Source organism: Chamaea fasciata, unplaced genomic scaffold, assembly GCF_029207755.1.
Source record: "Chamaea fasciata isolate MVZ Bird 193981 ecotype frontalis unplaced genomic scaffold, bChaFas1.0.hap1 SCAF_16, whole genome shotgun sequence".
Taxonomy (NCBI): Eukaryota; Metazoa; Chordata; class Aves; order Passeriformes; family Sylviidae; genus Chamaea; species Chamaea fasciata.
Window position 1 is genome coordinate 9750840 of NW_027094101.1, and position 23692 is coordinate 9774531.

The 23692-nt window shown below is 50.9% G+C and overlaps 1 protein-coding gene and 1 long non-coding RNA gene across 5 annotated transcripts; one reads left to right on the forward strand and one right to left on the reverse strand.

Moving 5' to 3' along the window:
- Positions 1-1460: 1460 nt before the first annotated feature.
- Positions 1461-14487, reverse strand: ZNF598 (zinc finger protein 598, E3 ubiquitin ligase). Of its 4 annotated transcripts, none has more exons than XM_066197835.1 (13): positions 14455-14487; positions 12617-12729; positions 11280-11409; positions 9863-10074; positions 9183-9400; positions 8412-8529; positions 7960-8001; positions 7211-7395; positions 6818-6890; positions 5682-6436; positions 4574-4709; positions 3705-3849; positions 1461-3593 (listed from the first exon to the last, which is right to left on the reverse strand). In XM_066197835.1, exons 1-13 carry the CDS (start codon positions 14470-14472, stop codon positions 3246-3248), a joined length of 2493 nt encoding a protein of 830 aa, XP_066053932.1. In that variant the 5' UTR covers positions 14473-14487; the 3' UTR covers positions 1461-3245. The 4 variants fall into 4 exon arrangements, with proteins under 4 accessions (XP_066053932.1, XP_066053930.1, XP_066053929.1 ...); XM_066197833.1 differs by lacking the exon at positions 14455-14487 and adding an exon at positions 13843-14057 and having other exon boundaries at positions 6818-6887; XM_066197832.1 differs by lacking the exon at positions 14455-14487 and adding an exon at positions 13843-14057.
- On the forward strand, positions 14318-17735 carry LOC136297726 (uncharacterized). Its single transcript, XR_010723213.1, has 3 exons — positions 14318-14639; positions 14776-14826; positions 17019-17735. It is a non-coding gene; the product is annotated as an uncharacterized lncRNA (long non-coding RNA).
- The last annotated feature ends 5957 nt before the right edge of the window (positions 17736-23692 follow it).

Consider the following 23692-nt stretch of genomic DNA (forward strand, 5'->3'; position numbering starts at 1 on the left):
GCTCAGAGGGATGGTGAGAGCTGTGCCTGGAATCCTGTCCTGAACCCCTTGGGAGCCCCCCCAGTGTCCCCAGAGCTGCTGCATGTCACCTTGGTGTGTCCCTTAGGCAGAGCAGGGTGTGCAGCTGGGGCTGTCACCAAACACACCCCAAAGGGGGCCGTGCTTGCAGGAGCAGAGCTGTGGCTGGGGGGTGTTGGGGATTCAGGTGTTTGTAACATCCATTTTCATCTTTTCCCCTCTTTTTCTCCCAGCTGTGGTACAGCAGCACTCAGCCCCTTGTAACCACCCAGGCCACATCCCAAGAGGATGCCAGGGCTGTGCCAAAATTGTCCCAAAACCACACCAGGATTGTCCTGAGCGTGTCAGGGCTCTGCCATCCTCACAAGCTGTTTATAACCCTCTGTTCTTCCCAGATGTCAGCAGCACCTCGAGCTCACAGAGGGCAGGACCTCGCTGTGCTCAGCCCAGCCCAAAAGCTTGTGCACAGTGTTAGCACTAACTTTGGGTGTAAAGAGTAGAATTCCAGCACTCTGCCTGTCCTGGAGCTGCATTCTGCCCCATCCTCTTGCTCCAGGAGGCTCTGTCACCACACTGCTGTTTCTCAGCACTGAGGTAACCACGTCATGCATTGTGCAAGTCAAGTACATTAAAAGATTTGGAATTTTTGCCAACGTTTTAAGCTGTTCTTAGCAAAGGTGGAAGCTTTGCTTAAGCGATGTTGAGTAGAAAATATTCTCCCCCCTGCATTGCCTGCTCTGTGTCAGGGGCTGGTGCAAACCCTGAGAGCAAACCCCTCCCTTTACAGGACATCTTTTGGGATCTCACTGCTCTTGTGCCTGGACACCGAGATGAGATTCCCATCAGCTCATGCCACAACAAGCGACACCCACAGCACTTCTCTTCTCCTGCCCCTCTGTCCCTGCCAGGGCCGTTTTGTACCTTCCCTCCCAGTGCCAGCCCCCAAAGGCCTGCTGCTCTCTCTCCCCGTGGTCCATTCCTTAGGAAATCCCATCATAATTCCATGCAGTGGGCATTTCTCCCAGTAAAAACTGCTTTAGTATTTCATAGACCCCTCCCAGCCCGTGCTGTCCCCAAGCAGGTGGCTCTGGTCCCCCAGTCCCATTCTCAGTTGCATTTTGCCCTCTGTGTGTCACAAGCCCCTCTCCCTGCTCAGTGAGGCTCCGACCCAGCCCCTCACTGCCTCAACTTGAACCCCCCAGTTCAGCTGCCTGGATTTTGTTGCAATACACATTCAATAACCTCAGCTCCTTAAAGAGTTTGAATCTCCAACAGCTCCCACCTGAGGGTTGGGAAGTTCAGTTTCTTTGCAGATACCTCTGTCCAAGCAGACGCTTCCAGGAGTTGCAGTTGTCACCAACCTCTGTGCAGTGTAGTATAAAGTGGACTGTGTATGGAAATAAGTTAAAAATGTTTACAATTTTGTATATATTATATATATAAAAAAATATCTTTTGAGAGAACAATCCGTGATTCTGTATTTTCGGTGTCTGTGTAAGCAACTGCAACTTATTTTCAATAAAGAGCTAAAAATGAATAGAAAAAAAAAAAGATTTGGTAATAACTTTATTGAATCAGGTGAGCACAAGGAACAAGGAAACTGCAACATCAGGGCCCAGAGATGCAGCAGCTCGAGGGAACTCCCAGCAGCACCTCTCAGGGAACTCAGAGCTGCTGGTGGAAAAGTAACTGAAACCCAAGGGAAGACAGAAGATGCTCCTACAGGGAAGACATTTCACTCCCCAAACTTTACAAACCAAAATGATGGGGAGAGTTGCTGACTGGAAGGGGTGGCAGCACCCAGCCCCCCTCAGGGGTCCCTGCCTGGGGCCAGGATCAGCTCCAGGATGAGGCAGGAACAGGGACTGCCAGGGACTCATGCAGTGGATGAACAACCATGCAGCCAAATCACCCTCCCCAGCCCCTTCTGGGCCAAATCCAACACGGGCAGGTGGTCAGAACAGTCTTAAATATTCAAGAAAAGAAACCCAAAGCACTTAGCAGCCTGAGAGCAAGCAAAAATAACACATGTAAGGCAAGGAAGAGTGGCTGTAGGCAGGAGTAGCTCTTGGGTAATACTCTGAGCTCGATGTCACGGAAATGATGCTGCTAGAAAAGCTGTGTTTCGTCACTACAAATTACATAAATTAATGTCAGCTTCATTCCTACACGTTAAGAAATAACTAAACCTGGAGATGGGAGAGAAACAGACACTGAACTACAGCCATGGGGGACTCCTGGCACTCCCTTCACCTCAGAGCTGCTGCTGGAGGAGTCAAGGGGAGGAAGAGATCCCCCTCTTCCTCTGAGGTGGGATTTTGGGGGTGCCAAGGAACACGAGCAAAGCTACGTCAGCCCGGTGTTACCCAGGGAGGTGCAGGTGTCAGACCACTGTAAACAGATAAATGCACTTAAAGGCACTGCAGAAAACATGGTCAGTAATCAGCAGCATTTAATGTCCCGGGATGCTGTTGGGAGCTCCCACCAGGAATACATCCAAGAAATTCGAAACATGGCAGTCATTAAATAAAATTTCCCGTGTGCTTTACGGAGAGTAAAGCCTTAATGCTGTTACTGTACATGCAGGGCTACAAAATCAGTTTCTTGAAAGAACTTTACAGAAAAAAAAGTCAGAGGCAACTTCAAATCTTGCACAGATCAGCCCAATTCTTCAAGCAGCAGAATTGACTGTTTGCAGAAAGGAAAACTCTGCAGCCCAGTGTTTGCAGCTCTCCTGGTCACACAGCCCAGTGAGCAGCACTCTCTTGCACCTTTTACCCCTGACTAGTGTGATCTTCACTGAAATAGCACAAAAAAAAAAATCAGAATGTTAAAAGGGAAGCCACTTCCATTCGTTTCAGTGATCCACAAACTTCCCCCACCCCAAAACCAGAAAGAAACCCCCAAACCAGAAGCTTACTCCCCTATTGTGTCCCCTGTCATTCTGCAGATCAGAAAGGATTCCCAACTATTGCATGTTCCAGGAGGAAGGAGCCCTGCCTGCTCCCCCTGCAGCTCAGCCTAACCCCAGCCCAGATTTGGGAGCTCAGACAGCGGGTGGGGACGAGCTCTGGCACACTCCCCGTGATCCCTTTGCCCAGGAGGGCTTCCCAAATCACCTGCTCCTTGCTGCCTCAAGGGCACCAACCAGCCCCCAGCTACTGCCAAACCTCATTCCAAAGTGCACACATCCACAGCCAGAGCCCGGGTGGTGGCCCTGGGGACAGCTAACTGATGATCCTGCTGATCGCCTGCAGCGAGGGGAACTCCTCATCCTCCAGATGCAAGGCTTTGTGGGTGACCACGTCCTGCTGGGTCAGCACCTGCCGGCACGTGGGGCAGATGTAGCAGTCGAGGTCGGCGGGGGACTCAGTCTGCCAAACATTCTTTTTGTTCTTTTTGGGTTTGTTGGAGCTTTGTTTCTCCTTGATCCTGAAGTCGTTGTGAGCAGAGAGCAGTTCCTGCTGCTTGGCCGTGTCCGGCAGCAACACCAACAACTCCTTGAAAATCTTCTTGAAGTTTTCCCCCAGCAGTTCTCGGCAGCTTTTGTAATACTGAGCTGCAGAGATCAGCCCCTGCAGGGGATCAGGGAAGGGCAATAATCAGAGGAAAATAAATATTTAGCTATTAAAGATCCCACTGGAATTCAGGCCTTCCAGAAAGGGAGGCTTTGGGAATCCACTCACCTGCCTGAACTGCCCAGAATGAGTTTTAAATTTATTGAACTTGGACTCGTCGCTCTGAAGAAATTCTTTAATGGATTGTATGAGCTGGATGTTCCTCTGCTGGAAGTTCTCAGGTATCAAGTATGATCCGTGACACGATTTTGGCCTGCGGTGGAAAAGACCAGAAGTGACCCTGACACTGGTTTGTGTCACACAAAGACGCCCTGGGACATAAATCACAAGGCTGTTCTGCTTCACAGCTGCACGTCCTTCCTCCACCCAGCTTCAGGAAAGCAGCACACAACTGTCTTGTCAGGATAGTAAAATATGGGGTTTCCTTATCACATTCCAGCTTTACACAAACAGAATGTTTAAAATCCAAGTTTAACATGGTCCTGGTGAGCTGGGTGTACTCAAAAGACCTGAGCAAAGACCTCACCCTGAATAAACCAACAGATAATGCAGATTCTGTATTAAACTGACACAAAGTTTTCCCTCCCCTTTTCCCAAAAACTCCTTTTTCTGTCCCAGAAGGAATCAAAGAGAAGCTACTGGAAAGATCAGAGCAGTGAAGGTCACCAAGAAGAACAAGCCTCAGCACCTTGCTGCTGGACTCCCACAAAATCCATGGGAAGTACAGGAATACGTTGGGAGCTGCAGATTTCCAAATAAATCTAGAACAGACCAAGGTCTGAGCAGCCAAAACATTGCAGGGGCTTGCAGTTCCTCAGACTTGTAACTACACAGGGCTGGTTTATGAAATTCTCCTGAATCTAACCCAAAACACCCTGGAACTTCCCAAGGGGAATCTCGCCCTGGATGCCCTGCTTAGAGTCACCCCCTGTGACATGAGTGAGGTGTCCCCCAGCCCCTGGCAGGCCCTGACTCACTCTTTCAGAGCTGTAGTGACGGGTTCAGAGATGGTGGAGGATGGGATGACAGCGAAGCCCGGCGGGGGTTTGCTGACAGGCACCGACAGGCCCGGAGGCGGAGGAGGGTTCTTCAACAGCACCACGGAGTTAAAGCCTGAGGGCAGCACAGAAGGGGCAAGAATTAGAGCACCCACAGACTCCTGGCTAAACCCCAAACCAGTGCCTGACACACTCTGCAGAAGCACCAAGAAGAGTTTGCAGTGCAGACATCACTGTATTGGAGAAAACCTAAAAAAAAAAATCTTCAAGAAGCACTTGAGAGTGGCTGAAGTTCCTCTACAGAGAAAGTGCTTTAATTATTCATTTACTTTCTCAACGGAAAATAATTTTGAAAGCCCACTCCAAGTCACAATGAGAAAGACTTTTGCATTATTAAAGTGAACACAAACCAGGGGAGGAGGCAGGGGGCCCAGCCTGGCCTCTCCCAGCAGGAGCTGCACAAGCAGACGCCATCCCACTACCATGGAAACCACTCCCAGTCACGTTTGCTGCTGCCTCTCTGCTTTGACAAAGTCGTGGCTAAAAGCACAGCAGGAATCCTCTGCCAGCACAGGAGGAAGTGGCCAAGGAAGTGAAGTGACAAGTGCCAGCAGGGACAGGACACATTCCCGTTGCCTGCAGTGCCTTCCAAGGCAGATCTTGGAGCACAACACATGGACGTGTCAGCCCTGGGAACAGGGAAAAACCAGCTCTTCATCCATGAGCCACCCCCAGCGCGCAAACACCTCCAGCTGTGGGGCAGAGGTGAAACCTAGAGAACAATCCAGCCCCCCTGTGACAGCCAGGCTGCCTCTACCTCCAGAGCCCGACCTGGCACCTGGTGGCAGAACCTCACAGGAGAGCCAGGAGTTTACACAACACATCCATGTGCTCTCTGGACTCTCCCCAAGCAAAGCTGGCCATGCTCAGCAGTGCTTCCCCATCCCTGGAAGTGTCCAAGGCCAGGCTGGAGCAACCTGGTCTAATGCAAAGTGTTCCTGCTGGCAGCAGGCAGTGGAATGAGATGATCTTTAAGATCCCTCCCTCCCAAACCATTCCACGACACTGTGATTCATCCCCTGCTTACCTGGTGGCGGGGGCATCCTGGCTGATCCTGAGCTCCCAAGAGCTGGGAAGTCTTCCTGAGGTAAAGGACATTTGTTAGTCACTGGGGGCTTTTTAAGGCCGGGGGGCTCTTTGGGTGTAGCACAGGCAGCTGATGGTTTCTCCGAGTGCCCGTTGACGACAGCTCTGTCGGGGCCGTGAGCAGCAGGGAACACCCTGCAGGGCTGCTCTGCCTCCGGGGGTTTCTCTGGGGCTGGCCTGGGCAAGGGTGTCTCCTGGGGTGGGCGAGGGGATGACGGGCTCTGCTTCTCACCCCCCATCTTCTTTTTCTTGCCCACTTTCGTGAAAGTTTGTGAGGTAGAAGCTGCCAGCAAGGAGGAGACATCGAACATGGTGGGGGCGTTACGGATCTCCTGGGTGGTCAGGCCACCGCCGCCGTCCTCCTCGTCCGACTCACAGAGTTTATTGCTCTTCTTACTTCCTTTGGAGGTGTTCAAGGATGGTTTTTTGGCTGGCTGGTTGATACAGGGGCCGCTCATGGCTTTGACCACGTTTTTACTGGAACCGTTGTTCCAGGCAGATGTGATGTGAGTTACTGTCTTATTGGCGGGCTTCACTTTGGACACCAGGGCTGGGAAATCCTCCTCCTGGAAGGCGGCTTTCCTGGCAGTCGCCGTGTACGTCAGAGACATCCCTGATGAGATGGTGGGAGCTGCAGAAGAGGACAAGCTTGGGAAATCTTCTTCTTTAAGCTTAACCAGTGCTGGTTGGGCACAGCTGTGGGGAAGGCAGAGGGTTGGAGTTACTGAGGCAGCAGAACCCCAAGGGACAGCACAAACCCACAACTCCCCACTCCTCCTCAGTCACTTAGGGTGGCACAACAGGAGTTGGACTGGGTGATCCTCGTGGGGCCCTTCCAGCTGAGGATATTCTGTGATTCTATTCCATGATTCTAAGATCAAGCCAGGAGCTGAAGCAATGCCTGATGCTGCTCATGTTGGTGAGCAGCACAGAAACAGCTCCAGGCAGGAGGGGACGGGGCAGGGGAAACCTTGGAGAGATCAAATGATCTGGAAAATTATTTTCCCCAGAAATGCAGAACACATCAATCAGCTTCTAAATGTGCTTTGTCCCTGCTGCAGGCCTGCACAGACTCACCCTTGGAGAGGTCCTGCTGCAGAGCCGATTGCTGGGAAGTCATCGTGGCTGAGCGCTCCGTTAGCAGCTGCTTCTTTTGCAACAGGGACAGAAAGAGCAAAGGAATTGTTTTCAACCCAAACCCATTCATTCCAGAGCAGGGGCTACCAATGGCCATGACAGCACCACTACCAAGGCCTATTTTCAGCAGTTGATGATGTCAATAACTGACATTCCAGAAGAACAATTTAAATCCATGCATCACTATTTCCTTCAATTAACCGCGGTGCCCATTACGTCATGGCATCCAGGAAATTCATGATACTTTAAATAAATAAAACATGGGTAAGGCAGAACCTTCTGAGGGAACCTTCCAGACACTGAGATACCCAGCAGAACCTGTCCAACACTCACCTGTGACATCATTTGAAGACTTTGGCACACGTTTGGAGCCGAGCACATCAGGATCCCTCAAATCCTCCTTTCTCCCCCTGCTGCTGCTGCCTTCCTCTTTGTCCTCCACCCTCTTCTTCTCTTCCTGCCGTTTGGCTGCCACAGATGCCCTGACTGCTGCTGCAACATCCCTGTCTTCTTCTTCCCTGCAGGACAGGTCAGATTCCCTCAGTCAAACAGCAAAGATCACGGAGCAGCTGCCTGGCTGCAGTCTCACCTCTGTGGTGCCAGCTCCGGGGAGATCCCTGATCTCGTGCTGCCACCTGCTGAGAAGCCCAAACCAGCCCCACCACTCCAACCCATCCCAGTCAGGCAACATTTCCCCCCTGGATTTCCAAGTTCCACGTGTGGGAATAACAATCCAGGCCAGAAGAAACTGGGGTGAACTGGGAGAGATGGTACTGTGGATGCAGGGGGCACCTGTCTCTCCTGTTCATTTCCAAAGGTATGGAACCATTCTCGGAGGCCACAGGAACCCTTTGAGACATGGCTGGGCATGAACTCTCAACACATGCACGATCCACATGCGACACCAACAGAGGAGTGTTTTGGGATGGACTTTTTTTTCCCCAGTGGAATCACCAGTAATGAACCAGCTGCCCGTCCAGCAAGAAAAAGAAGAAAATAAGATGTGCAGGATGTAAAAAAGCACTCGGGTCTGGTGTGGATGAAGAGACATAGAAATGCAAAGTTTCATTTCAATACTTAACCCTCTTCCTTTTCCAAAGCACTCAGTCTGGCCACACAGAGATCTGTTAGTTCAATGAAAAGCATGGGCCTTAGAACAAGAATTTTATGATTACCCAGACCAAAAACTCCATTAAACCTGCACAGACTTGTCGCTTACTTCAGAAAATCCTACTTAGAGAAGTTTGCATAAAAACAGTTGCTGGAATTAATTTAGGGTTCTGAGTTTATTTAACCCACAAGTTGAGGGTTGCATTGTTTGTTTCCTGAGCTGAAACCTCACACAAAGTAATTCCATGATGACCAAGCAGTAGCCAGGACACAGGCTTGGACTGGAAGCTCTCACCTAAGGATTCACCATGGAGGCCTCCAAATTTTGTACCACTTCCTCCTAATCCAGCAAAGTATTGTGAATTGGCAAGTAAAAGCCAACACTGAGTGGGAATAAAACTCCACACAAGGTTGTGCTACTCACCTCTTATACCTCCAGCTGCCTCTCCTGTTCTGCTGGTTCCCTCGGCTGCTCAACCTGCCTGCCCTCCCCTGCCTGTTGAACCTGTCAACCTCCTCGTAGTCCTCTGCACCTACAACACCTGAAACAGAGGAGAGGGATGATTACTCTCAGTTATTTCTCTAATGCAGCCATCACACTGTGCCTGAAAAATGCAAAAAATATACTGGTACAAATAAATTATCTTCATTTCTTCCTGATGAGCAAGTCAGCAGTTCTCCTAAAATTACCTGTCCTCATTAAACTCACACAAAGGGGAAAAAAATCCTACAACAATTCAGGCAGGAAGGGATGTGTAGACATCACCTGCTCCAGCCCTTTACTCAAAGCAAGGCCAGCTCTGAAACTACATCAAAAGGCTTTGTCTGGGCAAGTTCTGGTTATCTTCAACCTCTGCAACCTTGCAGGTTGGAGAGGCCATCTCCAACTCTGCAGCCTCACAGGTTCAAGAGGTCTTATCAGCCTCTACAAGCTCTTGGTGCTGTTCCTTGTCTACCTTCTTTGGGCAGAATTTCTTCATGGCTATGAAATATCCACCAGGAGTTCTTGGAAACTCTTAGAGAACAAAAGCCATCGAACGGTTTGGGTGGGAGAGTCCTTAACTGACATCACATTCCTGACCAGGAACACCTTCCACCAGAGCAGGCTGCTCCGAGCCCTGTCCAACCACGGGCACTTCCAGGGCTGGAGCAGCCCCAGCTGAGCCTCCCCACCCTCCCGGGGTGCCCTGCTGACCCTCGGTCCTGCGGGGGTGCCGGGGGGTGTAGGTGAACTGCAGGTCGATGTGGCGGTTCTGGCGTGCCTCGGCGCGGCTCTTGCTGTGGCAGGCGCTCTTGTGCGCCTTGTAGTCGATCTCGGTGCGGAAGGCGTGCGTGAACTGCTCCGAGCTGCAGCGGCCCTCCTCGCACAGGAAATGCTTCTCCCTGAAGTGCTCCCGCAGGTATTCGTAGTCACTGGGAAGGGAAAAACACACAGCTGAGCCTTCCCACTCCTACCAGGGTGATGCCTTAAGTTTTAGCTTTCATGTTTTCCAGATTCTGTACTGCGTTGGTATGTAGCTCTGAACTTCATATAAAGTGTGAGCAAGTTTTCCTCACAGCTCAGTCAGACAAAACTATTCTTTTCCAGCCCCAGAACTAAGCAGTGTTAGGAACTCTAACCATTGCAGCTTCAGGCCTGAAAAGTATAAACATCTGGGAGGATGGGACTTCATAACCTGAAGCTGTAATGGGACAATTAACCACAATTTATAAATGGACCAAAACTTATAAAAGTGTAAAAACTCATGACCCATTGTCCATCTTGGGTGTAGCCTCGGCCAGGCGAGTCTTTCGTGTCCTAGAGAGACACAAACCCAAGGAATTTTACTTCAAGATTTAAGCCAGAGGAAGGAGGCATCTCAACAATCTGCTTGCCTGTAGTACTCCTGGGCCCCCTCGGAGTCACAGAAGTGGCAGAAGTAGTGATCCCTGCGCAGGTGTTTGAGCAGCTCGTCGTTGTCCAGGTACCGCTCATCGCAGAACTTGCAGAGGGGGTGGCCCCGGTGGGACGTGTCATCAGGGTCCCCGTGGATCCTGTGTCGGGCCAGGTCCTTCCTGGAATACCATTTCCTCTCATAGGTGAAGATCTGGAGAGCAGGTGTTGTGTTAATGCATTTGTATTTATAGATTTACATCGTTTCCTATGGATACAGAACTAAACAGAACAAGTCAGGCTGTGTCCAACTCCTCCATCAAAAAGATGCAGTTTGACCACCAACATTTAAAATTTTTGGTGGGCAGGAAATAAAATTCAAGGGACAGATTCAAATTAAATCTAACTTGCATTTCACTGAACACTGGAAATGGATTTAATTAACATTTTTCCCTTTGGAATCTCTTTACGCTGTAACGAGTTTACATTATAATCTCCGGGGTGGAAAAATCCTAACTATCTATTTATCAACAAGCAGAATTTTGCATTCTCAAATTTAAAAATCCCAAGTGAGCTGTTTTACTTTCCTGTCACAGTAACCACCCCAAACAGCTGCACACAGAGGATCCACTCCAGTGAACAAATTGTGTATCACAAGCCAACCCTCTGTCCCCACTACCATGTGAGCTGGTTTGGTAGGAAGGGTTCTGGAGATGCCAAAAAGATCAACCCAGCCTTGAGAACAGAATATCCTTTATTTCTGGCCTAGACAAGGACTGGGAAATTGCTGTGGGAAAAGGTTTCTTTGGGTTTGCCAAGGCTGATGGACTGAAGCTTCCACAAGTTCTTTTCAGTGGGTACAAGTAACATGGGATTTTCTTCTTTGAAATAAAAATCTCTACAATATTCTGAAATTAAAAACCAACAGTTTAAATATTGTTTGTGAGAGAAAATGGCAAGGAAGTTCCCTCAGAGCTGGCAACATACACTGAGCATGAAGCATCTCACCAGAGCTCAAAGGACACCAGCAGGTCCTGCCCTCCTTTCCCACTTCCCTTCAATCAGCTCCAGGGATTCCAAGACCAGGGGAAAGACTCAGCTCAGTTCCCAAACTTATTAGGGTTCATTTAGGGTCAACCTGCCCACTCCAGGATCCCATCCCTTTTGGCAGGAAAGTCCAGTTCACTTGGCACAAATCAACTGTGGCACCACCACCGTGGGGTTTAATTTAAAACCTGGAGAACCTCCAGGCCCTCTTCATGAATCAGTTTTATAAAAGGAGAAAGGCTTAAAATAAAGCAACTGGACTCACTGCAGGAAGAGGGGACTTAAATAAATCCTTGCTGTTCTGCCTTCCCATCCTCCCACGAGGTCATGGAGGGAACTCCCCTCCTCCCCACACATCCAAGCCCAGCTCACCTTCAAGTGTTTAACACAGAGTTTGCAGCAGAAGAGCTCGTGCTGCTTCCTCATGTGCTGCTCCAGATCTGCAAAGGTGTTGAAGGGCTTTGCATCGGGGCACAAGGAGCACTCGTGCTGCAGCAGCTTCCTGAGGGATGAGAGATTCCCAAAAAATGATCCAGTTCCCTTCTCAGCACCCCGACACCTTCAGCAAAACACAAATGTTCCATCCCTGGCAGAAGGCTCCAGCTTTCTGGCTGCCCCTGCAACCTGCAGTGAGGGTTGTGACCTGCTTATTCCAAGAATTCTGCTGGATGGCAGGAATGGGATGGAACCAGTTTACCCCAAGGTTCCAGCTGCTGGGGAAGAGCTGAGCAGCCACAGAGCAGGAACCACACTGTCCCTGCAAAACTGAGCAAACTGAAACAAACCCATCCCCTGCTGGGGATCCAGCTGATTCCTGCAACATTCACATCCAAGTCCATTACACTTCCCACTGTCAGAAACTGAGGAATACAGTGGAGACAGAGAAAGAATTGTATTAGGAGAGGAGGGAAGAACCTCACCCCAAAAACCCACCACACAACGAGCTGAGCACTGCTCTCACTGGGAGATTCCCACTTCCTCATTCCCATAAATATCAAGCCATGCAAAACTGTAAATGTACCAAAGTTACATTCTCAGCCCCAATCAGGGTGAGTATAATGCCCAATTCTCCAAGGAAAAGGCTCCACTGCCTGCATGGCTTCATCTTTTCCACTCCTCTTTCCATTGTCTCCAACCCTCCCAAATAAATTAATATGAAAAATATTTGTAGAGCATTATGCTAATGCCATGTTTTATTCTGCACTTTTTTTTTGCTCCAATTTTTTCTCTCCCATTCGGAATTAAGACCTTTGTGTGAAGACAATGTTACTCTTCATGCAATACTTGGCACACCTGGCTTTGGTAAGTCCTTATTCAGCAGAGCAATAATTACAACTATAACAGTAATTAAGTCTTCATCAATTTCCACGACAAGCAGCCACGCAAGGAACGGGAAGGTTTTCAGCAAATTTGCTGCTGTTAAGGATGCCAAAATTTACTTTTCTTTAGAGGGCAAAGCTTGTGTGTTGTGTTGGCGAATCCCGGAGCTGAACACTCGGCACGGGAGCTGCTGGAGCGCTCAGTGCCCTGCTCTGGGCTGTCACCTTGCCAAAACACACCTGCACGGCAGGTGACTCACTGTCCCCAGCACCTGAAATCCCGGGAAACCGCAGCACCCCGCCCTCCCAGGGCAGCACTTCCTGCCACGTCCCGTGCCCCACCACGTGCTCGGGGGGGGCACATTCCAGGAGGGAGGAGCCAGGGCTCACCTGTACAGCGCGTAAACCTCGGAGTCCATGAAATAAATGTCGTATTTCTTCTCATGCTGCAGCTGGTGCAGGGCGATGGAGGAGAAGGACGGGAGCTTGCGGCCGAACACGACCTGCGGGAACGGCACCAGGATCAGCCGCGGGGTTCCAGACACAAACTCCCCACGCCCACAGCCCTGTGCCAGCCTCAGCTGTCACCTCCCCCCGGGCACTGTCCCCTTCTTCCAGCAGGGCCACAGGACGTCTTATCAACCCGCCAGGGATTGGCACAGCCTGGCCTTTGGAGTTTGAACGAGGCTAGGAAACCTTTCTGGTCTGTTTTGCTCCCACAGCTGTTCCCAGAGTAAATATCCTCAGCCGACACAAGCCCTTCCACAGGCAGTGCCTGGGCAGGAGCCCTGCCCTCGGCTCCTCCCCGTCTCCTGGAGGATCACACGGGAACCTGGAGTCTCCAAGTGACAAGTGACTCTGTCTGAGGGTGGCAGGGAAACCACTGATTCTTCTCTCCTTGACTGCCAGGAAAGCGAGGAGCTAATAACACAACGCTTGCTGAATTATCTGTACCATACACCCCTCTCAGGGCATTTCTTTGCTCCCAGCTGCTGAGCTCTGAGCACTGCAGCTCCTACCACTGCCTGCCCTAGCACACATTCCCAGCCCGGGAATTACTGGGGGAGCAGCAACATTTACCTAACAGTTGGAGTTACCAGCCCCAGCCCAGAAAGGCTGAGACGTAAATAGAGTAAAGAATTTCAGTTCTTACAGCAAAAGCTACAGTATAAATCCAGACATAGATTGCCAGGGAAGCCGTGGCTGCCCCTGGACCCCTGGCAGTGTCCAGGGCCAGGCTTGGAGCACCTGGGACAGTGGAAGGTGTCCCTGCCCATGGCAGGGGTGGCACTGGATGGGCTTTAAGGTCCCTTCCATCCCAAAGCATTCCAGGATTTTAGGATTCCGTGACCCCTCCTAAGAGCTGATACCACCCGAAGCAGGGAGCAAAGGCTCCGTTCCCTGCTGCCAGGGCGAGCCCTGCTGACTTCACACCACAAACATTCACTCTAAACTCCATTTTTCTTCACATTTTGTTCCTCACCCGCCCAGGGAGCGGGGCAGAGGACGGATACCCCGGGCCGTGCCGGTTCCACCCAGCACCTTCCCCGTCCGCCCCGTGCCCCGGCGCTGCCCCGCCCGGCCCCAGGCCCCCTCAGCCCCGGGCCCGGCCTCACCTGCCGCAGCTCCTCCCGGCACACGGCGCAGTACCGGACGCCGCAGAGCGCCCGCATCCTCACGGAGCAGCGGTAGCAGATGGGGTGCTCGCAGCGGCCCAGGGCCACCACGTCCAGCTCCCCGCAGCACAGCACGCACGGCCCCTCCGCCGGGCCCGGCCCCGCGCCGGCCATGGCGGCCATGGCGGCCTCGGCCCCGCGCCGCCCCGCCCGCACCACTGAGCGCGGGCTAGAGCGCCGCCCCACCATAGAGACGCGCGCTCATACAGCGCTCATGGGCCATAGAGCTCCGCCCAGAGCGCCGCGTGCTGCCGGAATTCATTCTCCCCCCGCGGCGACAGCACCACCCCGCCCATGTCACCGCGCGGTCCTCCAGGGCCGGCCATAGAGACGCGGCGCCGTGACCATAGAGATGCGCGGGGCGGAGCGGGCCCGGCGGCGCCGCTCTGGCTCCCTCTCGGGGGTGGCTCTGAGGCGGAGGAGGAGCCCGGGGCTGTTCGGGGGTCCCGGACACATTTGGGGTCCCCCAGGTCATTCCTGGGTGTGGGGACGTGGGGAGCTCCGACTCTGCACCTCACTCTGTGGGGACATGAGGGACCCATATCCACATACCTCTGGATGTGGGGACATGAGGGACCTCAGCCCATTCCCGTCCCCTGCTGCTGATTTATGTGGGATTTTCCCAGGACAAACACCTCCCCTGGGGTGCAGACAGACCCTCCATGGATTTATGAGATCGCCAGCTCCGCCTCATTATTTAATTTTTAATTTCATAACCCAGCTGCGCGTTTTCCCAGGTAAGCTGGGGGGGACTGGGGAAATAAAAGCGTTAAAAACGTACTTGAAGCGCTCCAGACGCTGGGATTTTGTATCTATGAGAGCAGGAACGCAAAGGAGCTCAGTGTAATATAAATAAACCTTTATTTGCTGCAGGCGCTGAGTCACCCAGGGCACCCAGGTCCCGCCTGCCCGGAGCCAGCCCAGGTGAGCCGGGGTCACACCTGGGTGGAAAAGGGTTGGGGAAGGTGTGTCCCCATCCTGCCCTCAGCTCCTCCCGGATTTAAATCCTCTCTGCTCCGGAGAGGTGGGAATTGCGGCTGCTTGGACAGGAGAGGGTGCTCCAGGAGCACGGAAAAGTGCTTTAACAGCAGCCATGTTCCTCTGGAAGTGGGAAAAAGGAAAGGGAAAAAAAAAACCCAAAAACAAAACAACCCCCCCCCCCAAAAAAAAAAAAACCCAAAACAAACAAACACACCCCCCCAAACCAAACCAAAAAAAAAAAAACCAAAAAAAAACCCAAACCAAAAACCAAATCAAAACAGCAAAAACAACAAAACCCCCCCAAAACCCCCAACAAAACAAAACAAACCCACAAAAAACCAACCAAACAAACAAAAAAACACACCAAAAAAAAAAAAACCTCAAAAAAACACCCCCCCAAAAAACCCCACCACTACAAAAAAACAACCAAGCAAACACGAAAAACCAAAAAAACCCACCCCACAAACGGTGAGAGAAAGCTTCTTTGGCGACAGCACAGAGGAACGCACAGGAAGTTTTTCATCATTTGCTGTCTCCCAGCTCTTTTTCCTCGCAGATCCCTGCTCAGTGACCAACGTAGGATCACTGAGTCATAAAATCTTGGAATGGTTTGGGTTGGGAGGGACCTTAAAGCCCCCCCAGCGCCACCCCCTGCCATGGGCAGAGACACCCCCCACTGTCCCAGGGTGTTTTCAGCCCTGTCCAACCTGGCCTTGGACCCTCCCAGAGATCCAGGGGCAGCCACAGCTTCTCCGGGAATTCCATCCCAGCCCTTCACCACCCTCACAACCAGGAATTCCTTCCTCAAATCCCATGTAACCCTGCCCTCTGGCAGTGGGAAGCCGTTCCCCCTTGTCCTGTCACTCCAGTTCACGATGAAATTCCTACTGAATTCCTAGGATCTTCCTAGGAGATGGGATTAGCACCTTTATGGTTCCGGCCTTCTTTCTTTTCCCTGAGTTCCTCGGCATTTGAGTCAAAAGTTGCTCTTCGTTTTCTCTGAGCCATAAACAATCATTTCAGGACAAAACAACTCATCAAACAGACCATTAAAACATCCCATGATGTTCACCAGCCTCGGTTAACGACATCTGTGCCATCAAATAAATTAAGTAATAGGTTCGTTAAGTGTTTGGGAGCAGATAACGAAGGATTTGAACGATTTGGATCGTTGAGTACAACAGGTAATATTTACTTTCTCCTAGAGAGCCCCATTTATCCCTCTTGAGTGGAGTGGGATAACACACATCTTGCTAATCAATCCTGAAGTGTGTTTGGGTGGGGCTGCGTGGAATAATTAGGAATGACTGTGGATGCTGGTTGTAATTACTCCAGGAAATGTTCCCCGAATTAATGACACTGTTGAAAATGTTTTCGTGCCCCAACTGCATCACCCAATTTTGGAGAGCAATTAGCATGAAATGAGCTGGAGGCTGCTGGCAGAGATGTGCTGCCCTGAGTGTCACTTGACCAGGGAGTGACACCAGGGCTCAGGATCATAAACACACCTGATGGCATGGAAGGGGACATTACTCATTGCCAGAACAGTGGGACACGGACACTCAGCAGGAGCTGGGACATTTCAGAGTTCAGCTCTCCTTAGTGACATCACTTCCCACCAGCCCAGGAGCACCAAGGACCTGATCCAAAGCCCTGGTCCTGCAAAGTGTGTCCATGGCAGTGTGGTTTCCCCCAGGAGTGTGTGATGTTCCTGGTCCTGCTGTTTTCCAGGCAGGCAACAGCTTCTCATCTGGGGCATTTTCTGCTTTGGGGATGATATTTGTGCTAATCAGTGTCTGGGGGAGAAACCAGTGAAGATTCCATGTCCCTTCATGGTGCAGGTGAACTTTTCCCAGCACTGACAGCTCATGCCAGGTCAGATCCCATCCTCAATTTTCAGATCCAGGGAGTTCATTTGGGACAAAACCCACATAAGGATATCATAGAATGGCCTGGGCTGGAAGGAACCTTAGTGATCATCTGTGTTCCTTCCAGCACAGGCTGGAGGCCAGATCCACCCCTGACCTCTGCATCCTCCATGGGATGACCCATCCCAGCCCGATCCCAGCTTTTGGCATCTTGCCATTGGCAAAGTTGGGTGTCCTTAACTGCAGCCTCTTGTTCTTTCTCCACAGCACCCCAGAGAGTGGCTTGGAACAGCCTTTCCATGGCCCCATGGCCTCAGGGAACCTTCAGGTTGGATATTGGGAAAATTCCCTCATGGAAAGGGCTCTCCAGCCCAGGGCAGTGTTGGAGGCCCCATCCCTGGATGTGGCACTTGGGGACACAAGTCATTAGTGGCCTTGGCAGTGCGGGAGCATGATTGGACTCCATGGTGTTGGAGCTCTGTCCAACCTCAGTGCTTGTGTGATTCCACGATTCCACATCCTGCTAAGGCAGCTCTGCTGCTACCAGGACTTTTCCAGCAGTTGGACACATCTTTCCACAGCTGTAAAATGCTAAAAAAAACCCAAACTAAACTCCCCTCTCTGTTCCATTTTGACATCATCACACAAGACATTCCCACTCTCCTGGCACTCCCATCATCATCATCAAGCAACACAAAGAATTGCTAAAAAGCCAATGTTGAAACGTTCAAACTTCACCAAAGCCTGTTTTCAGCTCCTCACCCTTCTGGAGAACCATCCTGCTGGTGCCTGTGAGTCATGTGTCGAGATTAATTTATTTTGTGGTGCAGAGAGGTTTTTATAACCCTGTTTGAAGGGATTGAATCATTCTTTGCTGATGATTTAAAGATGCCGGTTTATTTCTCTGGTGATTGCAAATGAAAGCTGGATCTCAGCACTGAGTGTGACCCCAAAACATAAAGAAATAAAACTTTATAGAATTAACTGGGTTCTAAATATCTTAGTTGGTGCTTAGTTCTATGTGTTGGCAGGCAGGGAATGTTTCCTTCCCATGAAAAAGGGTTAATATTGACACTTGGGATAGTTGATTTCCACGTTTACTCACTAAATATCCCATAACTGCAGGAAAAGGCCTTTCTCTAGTCATTTAATCAGCAATAAATAGACTTTGGAATAATTGATCAGTCCGGAGATGAGCACAACAAACTCATTCCACTCACCAGAGCCACAGATCCAATATTTATAGTTCAGCACTGCGATCCTGTCCAAGTGTAGACCTAAAGGTTAAGCCTTGGATTAATTTCCCATTCCCAGCTTGGTGCCGACACGGCTCATTTGCAGCCAAGGCTCTCAGTGCAGAGCAGGGACATTTGTCTTCATTTGATAAAGTTTCTGCTAAAAGGGATGTTTTTCTCAGCGTTTTGTTTTAAGGAAAATAAGTCCCAGCTAGCACCTGAGGAGTGGCTTCTTACAGGTACGTCATTGCATGGAATCCTGGAAAGGTTTGGGGTGGAAGGGGCATTAAAACCCATCCAGTCCAACCCCAACACCTTCCACTATCCCAAGGTGCTCCAAGCCCTGTCCAGCCTGGTCTTGGACACTTCCAGGGGTCCAGGGACCACCACAGCTGCTCTGGGCACCCTGTGCCAGGGTCTGCCCACCCTCACAGGGAAGAATTCCTGCCCAAGATCCCATCTAATCCTGCCCTCTGGCAGTGGGAAGCCATCCCCTTGTCCTGGCTCTTCAGGGCCTTGTCCAAAGTTGCACCAGGGGAGGTTCAGGTTGGATATTAGGCAAAATGTCTTCATGGGAAAGGTTGTCAAGCCCTGGCACAGGCTGCCCAGGGCAGGGGTAGAGTCACCATCCCTAGAAGTGCTCAGAAAATGTGTGGATGTGGCACTTGGGGACATGGGTTATTGGTGAACGAGGTGGGGGTGGGTTGATGGTTGGACACAGGGATCTTGGAGGACTTTTCCAACCTTAACCTGTGCAGATTTGCTTGAAGGCAGATTTATTCTCATTTACACCCCTTCGAGCCCCCCAGCCATCTCACACGTGTGTGCTGGAGAGCTTCACCTAATTAAATTTCAGGAGAACAGGAGAGCTCTTGGGAGTTGTGTGGGCTTTGGTTTAGAGATCTCAGGACTGTCAAACGAAAGATTCATCTCCCAACTCTTTCTCCTCGCAGCAAACGCTGCAGAGCAGAGCCAGACTTACTCTGCACTTCACACATCTGGGTATTAACTCCCTGGTGGGGTTGGGAATTACTTCCAGGAGACAGACTGACTCATGGAGTGGAGGGGGCTGAGGATCTGCTCACATTTCAGATACCAGCCCGTGGCATCTTTCCTCCCTGCTCTTTTCCCTGCTCCTCAGAGTTTTACTCTTTGCTGCTTTCCTGAGGCAGCACTGTCCCACATGGTGGGGAATTTCTCGTCATGGTTCCTTGGTGGTGTTATGTCACACACAAACCACTCTGTGATGCTGCTGCTGCAGCCCTTGATATGTTTGGAGACTTTTAATCTTCTGCCAAGCTCAGGAGAGGCAAAATCCAGGGCGGGGTGGGCGTTGGTGTCTCACAGTCCATCCTCTCACCCAAGAGGCCCCACCAGAGCTGGGTTCTCCAGCTGATGAATCACCCCAGGAGTGAGGGGTCACTCTTGCAGCTTGTAGGATGATGGACAACTTCATTAAGCTGGAGGTGAGGACCCCTTGGTGGGTTTGGTGAGTCTGGACCTCTGTTAGGTTTTGGTCTCCCATCAGTGATTCAGTGATTCCCTCTCTGTGCCTCGGTTTGAAGCAGAAAATAACTCCACTGACTCACCTGGGGCTCAACTATTGTCTGTAAAGGGCTTTGAAATCCTAAAGGATCAACGCCTTGAGAGTGTGGGTGATTGTGGCATGAGCTCAGCCCAGAATCCAAGCGAGGAAACAAATTCCCTTGGCTTGGAGCAGCAACTCGGTGAAGCTCTGCACAAGTATCACAAGTCTGTGGGGTTTTTTCCTTACCTTTGTGCTAATGGATCCATTGTTTCATGTAAAGGTTTCTCCTGCTCTTGTTCTATCCTGTGTGACATTTACAGTACTCTTTGTTCCATTAGCAAAGTAACTTGAGATAGTATTTTATCCTTTGGAGACTATACTGCCTTCTGTTTAACTTCCACGTGACTGGACCCTGAAGACAAAACCTCTTAAAATAGGTTTTAAGACTAAAAATACCGAGGAATGAGTTGTTTCTTAGGAGTCAAATAATTAATTTAGTGCACTTTAGCAAGATCTGCACCATTAGGAAACACCCCTTGTTGTTTCCTCTTTCTCTTCAGAGCCACCAAAGCTTGCAGCAGCTTTCTCAGAGTCAAGGTGTGTTTTACCTCACAGCTTGAAGCCGTAATTTGTTTCTAGCAACTACAGCTCCTTTATTCCAGAGGAACAGACAAATAGCATTTAATCACGTTCTGAATCACCGGGGGCAGGAATTGCTCTGTGATCCGAGTTTGTTACACAAGGACACACTAAAGATGCAAGAAAATGGCAAAGGTTATTGCTGGGGCTTTCTGGTGTGCTGCCACCACAGCACCTGAGGGACCCAGGCTGTTTGGGTCCCCCTCAATGGGTGCCTCATCCCAGCCCCACACAAACACTGTTCTGATTCCCCAGGAGCTCAGCAGTGGGATGGGTGTTGGAAAACATCAGGATTTACCGAGCCACATGTGTGGGAATATCTTTTTCTTGCCATCAAGGCTTTGCTCACTCCCAGGGTGAAGTCATGCAGGATGCAGCAGGGATGTGAATCTGGGAAAGAAGACAAAGGGGAAGTGCAGGGATTCGGTGTCTGGGCAGAGATGGAGCAGTGGGGAATCAGAGCAACGACCTGGGCAGCCGGGCAGGGTGTTCATCATGTCACGTTTTGGAGTGGGATCTGCAGTCCCAGCTTACTCCAACCTTGTCTGAAAGTCACCTCCTCACAGCAGCGCCGGCCGTGCTCCGGTTTGGGAAGTGCCTGGCACTGCCTGGGATGGGCAGCAAAACTCATCCCCTCTCCAGCCTCTAACTTCAGTTCTGTGCCTCCAGCTGATTTCACAGCGGTGAAGCTGCCTTTGGCTGATTTGTGTCTGTCTCTCCAAGGCCAACCTGCACAGGAAGGCAGAGCTGGGCAGTGTCCATGTGCAGGCCCTTGGAGCAGGAGGCTCCAAGTTACTTGGGCCAAGCTTCCATTCCCTTGTGTGGTCTTTGGCAGTGTGCTGTACACTCTGTGCCTCAGTTTCCCGGCCTGAAGAACAGGATGATCCCAATTAGCAGAGTTGAATGAGTTTGTAGAGTGCAGAAGGGCAGGCTCTGTTCCTCTTCATCCCAAGTGATGTCACCTCCATCCTCTCATACTCCCACAGGGATATGCTGGAGAGCCCAAATGGCCGAAAAATGTCATGTATAGAACAGGCATTAATGCCCAAGAGTGCAGAGGCCCCATCGCAGCGCTGGCCTCTCCGATTGCTTTGTTTTCCTGCTGGCTGAGTCGCTAACCTTCCAATAAACACCAGAGTCATTATCATAAAAATGTGGAAAATGCTGTCATTAAACCCCACCGGTTTCGCTTTCAAGTGCCTCTTTCTGGGACATCAAATTCATTTAGCTCATTCTCCAAAGCCACAAATCCTGAGTGGCTGCAGTAATGTGTGTGGTGGGAGGTGAGAGCACAGCAGGAATTAAATCGGGTGGAGAGGCTCTTTGGAGAGCTTGGCTGGGTTTATTGCAGGGGTGAAGATGTGATGCCTCCAGCTGCTCAGCCCTCTCTCCCCTCAGCCCTGGGGTCCCTCAGGATGTTTTCCAGAAACCCCAGTTCATGCTCTGGAGCTGTGGTGGAGATGGTGGGTGCAGTGCAGAAATTGGAGGTGCCTTCTGGAGAACCCGAGCATCCAGCAGGATGGGCAGGGTGCAGCAGAGCCTTCCTCTTAGAGAAAGAGTGATTTTATTCCAAAATAAAAGAAGAAAACCTTAAATTCTTTCAGCAGCAGAGTCGTGTGATAAATCCCTATGGTTAGGGTCCTCAGATAAGCTGTGGTTGCCCCATCCCTGGAGGTGTTCAAGGTCAGGTTGGACAGAGCTTGGAGCAGCCTGGGATAGTGGAAGGTGTCCCTGCCCACAGCGGGAGATGGGACTGGATGATCTTTAAGGTCACTTCCAACCCAAACCATTCCAGGACTCTGTGATTCAACGATGATCCCATTCCCCTCAGCAAAAGTGGAATGGCATCATTGAGGGTTCATCTGAGCACTGGAATGGCTGAGCTGTGTCTGTGTGGTTGGGAAATGTGATGCTGGAGCCAAAATCTGAGGGTTGAAATAAAACCATAAAAATGGGGTTTCCAAAAGGGCTTGGGGTCAGCTGGACCCTGCCTGAGGTCGATTAACACGTGCAGCTCATAGAAATGACTCGAGAGGCTGAAATCTCAAATTCCTCTGAGTCTGTACAAGTCTTCCATAGGAACAAGAACTTGTTCAAAAGTTTTTTATCTCCTAAAAATAAGCAGGATTTTGCTCCTCTGAGGGAGTTCCTGGCACAAGCCCACCCTGGAGGAGCACGGTGCCATGTGCCTGCTGACGTGCTACGGTATTTGCGGAGCATCGACTTCTGCAAGGGGAAAAAGAATCCTAAAATTATCTTTACTTACGTAGGATATAAATAGAAGACAAATTGCTTATCAGCTGTTTCGTTGGGAAGATATTTAAAAATACTTGGGAGAGGAAACGTGTGCTCTGCTGGAGATCCGGAGCCACGCTGTGTCCCCAGGGTCTGGGCGCCTTGCGGGCAGGGCTGCTGGCTGTCAGCAGGGATCATTTCTGGGAGGAAAGGGTTCAGTTCACGGAGAGTTTATCAGGGTGATGAGTTATCCAAGTCATGCCAAAAACCCACAGAAAAAAAACTTCAGGCAGATCGCTGGGAATGAGAAAATCTTCTGTTCCTGGCTGGGAAAGGTTGAGCCCACTTTGGAGTGTGGCTGCAGAGAAACAAGAGCTGCTAAACGTGTCTTTGTTTGGGCACAGGGCAGGTGCAGAACAAGCCAAGAGGAGCATCAGGTGCTTCCAAATCCATCCTTCCCTTGTGGGGAGGAGGGAGTGTAATGGCTTTTGCTGGAGGGAGCAGAGCTGGCAGCGCGTGTCCTGTGCTGGGTGACCCAGGGGGTGTGCTGGGCTGCTCTGTGAGCTGTACTGCTGCCATTCATTAATTAAACATGAAAGTGCTGAGCCCTTCTAATGTCCAGAGCACTCAAGGGGTGACAAAAATAGCCCATCCAGCAGGGATTGGCTCGGAATGAGACGGGAGCCTCCTTACTGTAAACCTGGGCGCTTCCAAGAACTCAAGCCCTGGATGAGTTGGACTCTGCTCTGGTTCATTACAGGAACGAGTTGTGCTCTGCACAGACGTAACTTCCAGCATCCTCTCACGAAAGGCGGGATCCCCCTCTTGCCGACTGGGATTTGCATTCACTCCCAGCCTTCTCAGAAGAGGAAAACCACAAGGCTCCACACTGACGTTGCCCATCCCCGTATGCTTTGATCCCTGCTGGGCCAAGGGGCTGCTTCCTACAGGAGGAGGAGGTTGCTTGGCTGAGATCCCACACTCAGAGGGGTCCCCAGCATGGCTCTGTCCTCAGTGTGAGCCTGTAAAACCATCCCTCTGAGTGGAGGGGCACAGAACACCAACAACTGCAGGTTGGGCTGATAGAGAGTTTCCACTGGGAACTTGTGCCTGTTAGGTGGGAAAAGATGGGGCTGCATGGTGAAGTACTGGGGGATCCCGATGATGGGAAGCAGCCTGGATGGGATTCCTTTAGACCATGTTAAAATAAAATCCACAAGGAGAAATCCCAACCTCTGCTCAGAGAAGCTGTGGCTGCCCCATCCCTGGAAGTGTCCAAGGCCAGGTTGGATGGGGCTTGGAGC

What these genes read in the sequence shown, in the direction of transcription:
- ZNF598 (XM_066197834.1), bottom strand. Translation starts at nt 14,091, where the DNA reads ATGGTGGGGCGGCGCTCTAGCCCGCGCTCAGTGGTGCGGGCGGGGCGG. An exon ending in GGGGCCCAGGAGTACTACAG is followed by an intron (nt 9,401 to 9,862) that starts GCAAGCAGATTG and finishes TTCCCTTCCCAG; the next exon opens with TGACTACGAATACCTGCGGG. An exon ending in GTCACTACAGCTCTGAAAGA is followed by an intron (nt 3,850 to 4,573) that starts GTGAGTCAGGGC and finishes TTTCCACCGCAG; the next exon opens with GCCAAAATCGTGTCACGGAT.